This window comes from Cantharellus anzutake (assembly GCF_015039405.1).
Source record: "Cantharellus anzutake strain C23 chromosome Unknown EI90scaffold_115, whole genome shotgun sequence".
In the NCBI taxonomy this organism is placed as follows: domain Eukaryota; kingdom Fungi; phylum Basidiomycota; class Agaricomycetes; order Cantharellales; family Hydnaceae; genus Cantharellus; species Cantharellus anzutake.
In genome coordinates this window covers 222,640-231,751 of record NW_024067065.1, presented here as the reverse complement: position 1 = coordinate 231,751, position 9,112 = coordinate 222,640, and the positions used below count along the sequence as shown (strand labels likewise).

Here is a 9,112-nt window from a genome sequence, read left to right as displayed (position 1 = left end):
GCCCTACTGCTTGATGCCCTAGCGCTAGGGCAAGCTGAACCTGGTCCCTAGGAATTTTTTGACCCTAGGGCAGGATGACCCAGGTTAGGGCTAGAGATCCTGCCCTAGGGATTTTTCAAACCCTGGAACCCTAGGCCCCCTCTTAACTGAACTTCGAACTTTTTTTACTTCCTTAGTTTTGCTTCTTCCCTAGTCTAGTTGTCTAGTTCTTGCCTTCTTGCACTCAAGTCTCCACTTTTTTTACTTCCACAGTTCCGCATTTTTGCTCCTTACCTTGTCGTCTTGTTGCCTTGGTGCCTTGTCTAGTTCTCTAGTTCACCTTCTTAGCTTCGAAACTCAGACTTCAAACTTCACTTCTCACTTTTTTTAGTTCAACAGTTTTCCATTTTTCACTTCTTGCCTTGTCTAGTTGTCGTGTTGTCGCATTGTCGCATTGTCGCATTGTTGTGTTGTCGTGTTGTCTTCTCAACTTCAGTTCTAACCTCTTCTCCCCACTTTCTCACCTTCCACTTTCTTCCTATCAAAAATTTTCCTCTGTGGCTGTGCAAAAAAGTGCACAGCCACTTCTCTTTTTTTCATTTTATAATTTTCACTAAAATCACACCTTCCTAACCCTATCAACCATTTCAATTTTCATCCATCCAGTCAAAAGTTATTCCACTTTTAATTCAACTTGCACCCTCACTGCACCCTCCTGCACCCTCCAAATTTAGTCTCCAAAAAAAAATATTAAAAATTTCCATTCCATTCTCTCTCCTGAATATATCACTCTGAAAAACACCCCATATTTATATCTATTTTTTCCACTCAGATATTTCACTTTTTATTTCAGTTGCACCCTCACTTGCACCCTCTGCACCCTTCTGCACCCTTGAAAAAAAACTTCCCCAAAAAATTACAAATAAAATATCTCCCCATTCTATCTTCTCACCATATTCCACTCCAAAAAACCCCGCATTTTTCCCTATTTTTTTCGTCCACTTATCAATTTATTTATTATTTTTTTCCTTCAAATTTTATTTTCCCCATATCTCCTTACCCAGAGCAGCTATTCACATCCTCTTTTTTTCATCTTGTAGATCTCGCCAACAGCTATCTGGAATGCCTATTGCCGCCCATAATTCTCAAAACTGACCGAGAAAACATCGAGGCTTCAGGTCAAGGGTGCAGGGTGCAGAAATGTCAGCGCTTATAACTTTTCAACGGCTGAACCAAATTTCAAATAATTGGTACCGTTAGAAAGGTGTGATTTTTCTCTTTTTTTCAAGCCCGGAAAATCCCGAGGGTGCAGCGGCAATAGCCTATTGCCCCCCCCTTCTATAGAGTTTTTTTTTTTTTGGGCCCCCTTGGCTCAGGCCATGGCTTGACTCGTGACACTCAAGGTAGTGTGACAGCCAGGGCTGTGCCCGATGTGTTGGGGACCACGAATTACTTCGAAGGAACTGGGTCATATGAGGGCCCAAGTGACAGTGAATCCCATGTTTCAAGATCATCGGGTGGAGAAACCGTCTCGACCGATGCACCATCTTTCGAGTTCTGGAGGTATGTTAACAGGCTTCCGGCACATGAGAAGGCAAACAAAGTAGCAAGGAGGGAGGTGTGGGAAGGCTGGGAGCCTATTAGTGCATCTAGGGAGCATGAAGGGAACGTTTCAGAGGAAATGTAACTAATGGCTCAACCAGAAAATTATATGTAAATTATATGTAAATTGTATACACCACAACGTCGATTTGTATGGTTTCTTCCACATCGTTCTGAGGAGTGATGCTTAGTTCCATATCCCAGTCCCAAGCCCGATAGCACAGTTTTGACGGATTTTACCCCATAACACACATTGGACAAGCCCATCTTCCCTCATTCGTCTATCTACTATCCAAATTCCACTTCTCTAGACCCGTCTGTTGGAATTTAATGGGCACACAGTAGGAGCTGAGGCCCTATGGCTATTAGTGGCGTAGTTGGAACTTCTTCAGTTCACTTTAACGCGAAGCTGAGGTGAGAGCGATACTTCGACTGATTATTATGATTCCTAGTAGTTATCTGTTACCCTGTGGCCCTGTTGCTACATGGCAGCGTGAAGACCTAGCTCATTACATCTGGGCATACATGAAGGGATCAACTACACAGGATCAGGGTTACAGGTTCAGCCTAAAGCCAAGCGCGGCTGCCACCTGTACTGAAAAGGTGTCACATGGGCAAGGCAACTTTGTCACTTAGCCCACATGACCTTCCTGGTCCTGACATCTCATATTTCAGCTTCCATCGGACCAATCTGGATGTATAAAGAGGTCTGAGACGACTGGAGATAGGTGGATGTGAGGGGTGAGAGGAGGTGTGGCATCAGGACCGAAGGTGAATATGGGAACGGACAGCGGTAGGGTAGGACTCCGGAGGTGGTGAAGAAGGAGGTCCGGGAGTCGGGTCGGGATCGGGTATGCATGGATATGACACTTCCCTTACCCATTTCTCCTTCCCATTTATTCTCTGGCCTTCAACTCTGCCTCCCTTGACCTGACACCTCGGTTCCCTGTTAGAGATAACTTTCAGTATCGCCCTGCAAGCCTACCTTCGGGCCGCTCCCTCCTTTCTGTTTCTGGGTTGTAGCCCGCCACTCCACTAACCCCATAACCCGACTTGTCAGTAATATTCAGTCGGCTAACATGTAACTCCATTAGCTCCACTCCGCTCGGTCCCGCCATTCATGGGCCTGCCCTCTATGTAACTATATATACATAACTTGTAGATAGGTTACACCCTAGTGATAAAATCGACTAGAGTTTCCCTCTTCTAGTTCTCATTGCCACTTAGTAAATTAGGGCATGGACGTGTAACTAGGCACAGCGCTCCTGGTCTAAGTCGCTGAGGCCAAAGCCCTCCGCCATGGGGACTTCTCCTTCGTCCCGCTTGTGGTCTCTGACAACCATCTTCCTTACTCCACTCCTCCGTCCTCCTCCTGTCCTATCTCCGTTCGCTCCGATACTCACCTCAGACCGAACACCACTCCTCTCACCACCCTCCTCCTACTCCTCCTCCCACTCCTCCGCTTCCTCCTCACAACACCTCCACCCTTCCGTCATTCTCCTACCCTTCAACAGTCCGCTCCGATACTCATCTTCGGACCTGACACCTTTCCTCTTTCCTCTTTCCTCTCTCTTCCCTCTGGCCCTCTTCCGCCAACCTCCCGCCAAGTTACCACCTCCTGCTGCTGTCCCATACCTCGTACTCGGACATCGCTCATACCTTTGCTCCGAGTCTCCATCATAGTTCCTACCTTGGACTTTGACCCCACCTCGGCTTTAGTCCATTGCATTGGTGACCTCATACTACGTAAACACCATTGCCAATATTCCTCGGACTTTAAACCCCACCTCGGTAAGCTCTGTAAGCTCTGCAACCTCTGAGCTCCATGGATCATCTTTGGCACTTTCGCCGCTTGTAATGTATCTTTCACGTTTCCCCCTCATCCCTATTTGGACTGCTGCTTCTTCCCATTCTAGCCAGTTAGTCATCATCCCCACTTCCCCTCATCCTCCTGCCCCTCTGGGCTTCGCCCTCCTTACCTCCTTTCGGATGTACCACAGGTTCTGCCCTATGACCTTTGGTACCGCTCCGCTTCTGTCATCCCTTTGTTCCCATTTGGACGCCTTCGTTCCAATTCGGACCCCCTTTGTTTCCTTGTGCTTTCGCCCTCTCCATTATATATATCAGCGCTTGTACATACTTGTTTTAGGCCTTAGTCTGAAATCAACCTGAAATGCCCCCAAGAGACTTTCCCTCTGCTAGATCCGAAATTAGGGACCCCCAGGACAACCAGCAATGGCACAGCGCTCCACCTGAGTCGCTGAGGCCGAGGTCTTTCCACACCAAGTCTCCGGTTCCCCTCCAGAATCGTCTGCCCTCGCCCAGTTCTAACAGGAAGGTTGGCCCACTGAATGGAAAGAAGACATCAGCTGCGCTATAAGTGGAAGCTGACTAATTAAGATGACAAGGGCGGAGTCACCAGGGGATACAGGTAGCTCCAATGCCAGAGTTACATATCCGAGAAATGTTGGGTGACTCCAATAATTGAAATGGAGAGAGGAAGGGTTTAGAAGTATATAACAAAATGTTGGGGGTCTGTCAGGAGGTCGGAGCAATCCAGGGATTCCGAAGGTTCCGACTTGGAGCCGAGCTTCCGGGATGGAGGTGGCTAAGGGTGAGTGTGCCGAAGTCCAGGCCGGAGCTGAGACAGTAGGGATGGAAGCAGGGTGGGAACGCAAGGAGGAGTGGTGTAGGGGATGGCGAGGTTGTTAGGGAGGTGTAGTGAGGTGGGAAAGTGTGGGGTCAGGATTCTGGGATATGACAGTAAGTAGATCTTATTTCATACTAGATATATGCTGTATATAAGCCAAATCCAATCCGAACTAAAATCCAAGCAATCCGACCGTGTGCCATGTCAGGTGGTATCCCACCAGTTATAGAGTATGCAACAACCATGCAGCTGGTCAGCTAGCACAGCCACCCATACATCAGCTCTAATCAGCTCCCCTCGAGCTGATCAGCAACCATGGATCAGCTGGTCAGCTGGCACAGCCACCCATACATCAGCTCTAATCAGCTCCTCTCCAGCTGATCAGCAACCATGGATCAGCTGGTCAGCTGGCACAGCCACCCATACATCAGCTCCAATCAGCTCCTCTCCAGCTGATAGGCGACCAAGGGATCAGCTGGTCAGCCAGCACAGCCACCCATATAAAAGAAATTCCCACGACCCATAAAAGGAAAAAAATCAGCTGTCCCATACATCAGCGGTAGTACGGTACTACCGGGCTGTCAAATACACAGGAAAGGTGTGATTTTTCTCTTTTATGATACCAAAAAATCGCCATGGCACAAGTATTATGATTCATAATACCCACTGTGATTAGATAGGAGACATTGGAAAGTGACCTTGCAAGCAAAGTAACATCACATGGCCACACGAGTTCCCATCAAATGGGACAATCCCGGCAACAATGGGCATTGAATATTATTACATATAAATAGAGCTAGTTCAGGTACCGATTAGCCACGAGTCCCATTATTCCAGCAAATATCTTTCCCTTGGACTTCGGAATGACATGGCGGTGTGGAGGGATTAGCAGACAGACTTCCCTGAATGACTTCAAATCCGAGGGTTCTTTGTACTCTTCCGGAGTGGCTTTGCTATCCTTGGCCAACAAAACTTCCGGGACGTCTTCAGATAAATCCTCCTTGAATGGATCATGATCAAACAGGACTGATTTCTTAGCCATTTGGCGATTGAACCGTGTTTGGCGATTGAACCGCTGAACCCAGTAATCGTGTAACTCTGCAGCAAAATCTGTGTACCGTTGGTGAAGGGGAGCCCTTGCAAGAAGGGTTGCCGTTTCTGTTGCAGTCTTAGAATGACAGCAGTTACCTGGGTCCTTGAACCATGATGACAAAGGATGAGGACTGATGGTGAGAATTTTACCATCATCTCCTTTATCCATGCAGATGCAGATGTAAATGAGACACCATGCAAAAGACTCCGAATCGTGTCGGTACAGACGTGGAACCGAGCCCTTGAGTGCTTCTACACTGAGGAGGTCCAGGGCCATGAACGGCATAGTTCCAGTGTTGTCCTTCCCACTCGGTCCCTTCTGTTTGTCCAATCGTGCAAGGTCGAAGTCGATAAGAACTCCACGGTTCGTACCTGGCTTATACATCAGGTTCCCTGTGCTGATATCTCCATGGCAAACATCCCCTTCCCACAATCCCCAATGACCTGCCGCGATTGAATGCTGAGGGACAGCACAAAAAAATGGAAACACAACATACAGAAGAAACAGTCCAAATATGCGATTAGCACGTCTTCCTCATCTAGATGCTTGAGCTCCCCCAAACGGTCGAGAATGATGAGGCGAAGCAGTCGCTCCCCAGTCGTGTCTAGCTTCAGAAACTCCCGGATGAACCTTGTCGAACATGTTACATACGGAGGGTCTATGTTGCCATGCATCGTGGGGATGTGATCCTCCACTAGGCTGTTGGTTTTACCGATTTGCATCGCCCGCTCGATGATCTTCACCTCACTAGCCCGCGATTCCTCTGGCCAGGAAGCCTTGGTGACCAGGTTGTTGGCTTCTCGAATATCCACAGAAGTATTCGGATTCGAACCGTCAGCCTTCCTGGCCCCAGCTACAACGGTCGAACGGCCCGTCAGATTGACCCCACCATAGATAAGATCATCATCAGGAAAGATATGAATCGTAGCATCCCGGATGAAGGTGGCTTTGAAGAAGACTGAATCCTTGGGCCCTCGTTCGGGGTAGATACTCGACCCCTCGAACGCAGTGAAAAAACCCCAGCGGGCCAGATCGAACCTTTGCATAATGAGTAGGACCAGAAGGAAGTGAGGCAGGTCATTGGTGATGTCGAAGCCCCCCGTTCGAATAACACTCTGCCTGTCCGACCATGTAATGTATATTTTGCTCCCTAAAACATTACAGCCTGAGTTATACTTGACGGGATTTACGGGGCTGAATCTCGCCTTGTAAAATGAAGTTGATAGCGTGAGTGATGTCAAAGGAGCAGGAGAGCCTCTCTGCAGCGTAGATCCCATTCTGAATGTGGACTGGATGCTTCTGCGGAACCGCCGGACGTTCGGAACTCCCTGCAGCAGCACCCCCAGTCTTGGATCGTTTGGTCGTATTGTGGTCATTGAGCGCTTCTGTCTTGCGCTTCATGCGAGAGTACGCCCATTCTGAGATATGTTCCGACGTGACTGGGCCCTTCCTCGCGGCCACCCTATCCGATCCCCTGGAGCCATCTGCCCAGGAAAATAAGTAACAGATCGCTTCTGAGAGGTGCGCACTCGCATTTGAGCTCAGGTTGCACCTGTCGGATAAACCCAGTAGATGAGACGTCATTATCGAACGAGGAACACAACTCTGATTCTTTGAGGTCTTTAAAGTTGTTGTTGTATGGCCTCATCGGGCTAACTTGCTTCGGTAATCTGTCAAATTTCACTTCTACCGTTGATCGGACCTTTTTCCATGCCAGCTCCAGGTTTTTGGAGCCCGCGGTACACATCTGCGTCCCGTAAGTGCAGGAGTATGTATCGGAAGCATTGCAGGCTAGGTTTCTAAAGGATTCCCATTGAAGTAGGACGATATCTGGTCTAGTCCGGCAATCCCGGTTAAGATCGAGGGACTTCACCATGTGGTTGTGGTTACAAACGAAGACGATCTGTTTGTCGGCAGAGTACTGAGGCAACCCTTGGATATCGACTTTCGAAAGTTGATCTAGGGCATAGTTAGAGGCGATTACGAATGGATCGTACATTTCTGCCTCTGTCCCAGCTTTGAGGCTTACAGTGAGTTAGTCCCGCGCCTAGGGAGTCATGGCCGCACTTACAACTTAGAGAGCTCAGTCCTTAGGGTGGTCCCTTCCTGATTTGCTAGTTCCTTCACCTTCTCAAAGGCAGATAACAGCACCCGCTCATCACGAGCGGGGACAGCTTTGCCCTTTCCCGACAGGCAGAACGCGAGCAAAAAGTCGATCATGTCAACCGCCTTGCATTTCTGGGCACTCTCCAAGTCGACACGGATGGGCTCTTCCATTTCTTCCGCCCTGACGTCGTGTTATCACCAGAGAGGCAAAACGAAAGAGGGATGTCACACCGATAGGATTTCAAAGTTCCAGTCAGCAAACGAGATTGACTGGCCGAACTCGAGCTGGGTCTTGATCCACCACGAATGGGAGTTTTCTGAATCCCTTTGGCGGTATTGGTGGTGCTCCCCTCATTCTCTTCTTGAGGTACACTCATTGAGTGGAGGTATGTTGTCGGAAACAACAAAAACCAACAAATCCGGCCAACTCCGTACATACAGCGGTTTGAATTTTGATTGTCGCGTGATGCAAAATTGTTTCCGCTGAACTTCAGCGGCTGCAAGGGTACGCCAAACTTCCTGACCGAATATCTCTTCAACCACATCAGTTATTGACAAACGGATTGTTGCGCTGTAACATACACGTCTGTATCTATCTTCTATCTGAAGCGATTGTTAATACCTTTTAAAATGGATTATCCAATTATCCCCACCTTCCTGACCGATTTTCTCAACAACGGCTAGGAGAAATCGTCCCAAATTTGGTCCCCAAAGAGGTTGGGTGAATATCTAAGTGCTATTTTTTTTTTCGAAGTGCTGTGCTTAAATTTGAAAAATTCGCTATTGAGAGTGCGCGCGGAAGTTTGGACAGCTCACTCGGCTTGTTCCGAACTCATCCGTTGTACTTGTGTCATGGCGCCTACTTTCCCTACCCCGTCGTCAACTTCATCTCTGGTGCTAGCCTGAGGTCTGTTCAGCGTTGGAGCAGGGCATATGCTCGGCAAGGAAACTTCTGCACTGCACCCAAGCGCTCTCAATCACGGACACTAGAGTCTCAGGATATGCAGGTGCGATCATCCTTGGTATCGTAATATCGTCTTTATTGACTATTCTGTACAGTATCTTCATGGTTTGCTCACTGGGCGCCCGGACCTCTATCTGACAGAAATTCAACAAAAACTAATCGACAATTGTTGTAAGTATATATCTATATCCGGCCTATGGAGGTCACTCAAACGCGAGGGATATACTCTGAAAAAGGTGTGGAAATAATTGACCTTACTATCTGAAGCTTGTGTTATACATATTTATCCAGTGCCACCGTGTTGCTGCGGAGCGTGACGCCAAAAAGCGGGAGACATATCGCCGACTAATTGCTCGCAGGTATTGTCCTGAGCAATTAGTCTTTGTTGATGAGACTTCGGTGGACAAACGCACCACACATCGACTCCGTGGATGGGCAAGGAAGGGACAACGGGCTGACATCCGGGCTAGTCGTGTGCGAGGGAAAAGGTATTTATGCCCATGCAGAATCAAATTATCTAGGCTCTTACTTTAAATTTCCAGGTTTTCAGTCCTTCCGGCACTTTCTCTTGATGGACCACTCTGGGTCGAGGCACGACTTGGATCATACAACACCTGCCATTTTCGCCGATTCATCCGTCGTCTGTTGGATGAAATGCAACCATTCCCAGGCCCAAACTCTGTCATTGTTCTTGATAATTGCTCAATCCACAAGCATG

At 48.2% G+C, this 9,112-nt stretch overlaps 1 protein-coding gene across 1 annotated transcript; it reads right to left on the bottom strand.

Annotated features, from left to right (window-relative positions):
- Positions 1–5,027: 5,027 nt before the first annotated feature.
- On the bottom strand, positions 5,028–8,284 carry EI90DRAFT_3293608 (uncharacterized protein; the record flags this gene model as incomplete). Its single annotated transcript, XM_039067390.1, has 8 exons — positions 5,028–5,767; positions 5,821–6,474; positions 6,515–6,798; positions 6,854–7,348; positions 7,396–7,611; positions 7,662–7,802; positions 7,870–8,001; positions 8,247–8,284. The coding sequence occupies 8 exons, from the start codon at positions 8,282–8,284 to the stop codon at positions 5,028–5,030; spliced, it is 2,700 nt and encodes an 899-aa protein (XP_038909247.1).
- Positions 8,285–9,112: the final 828 nt, after the last annotated feature.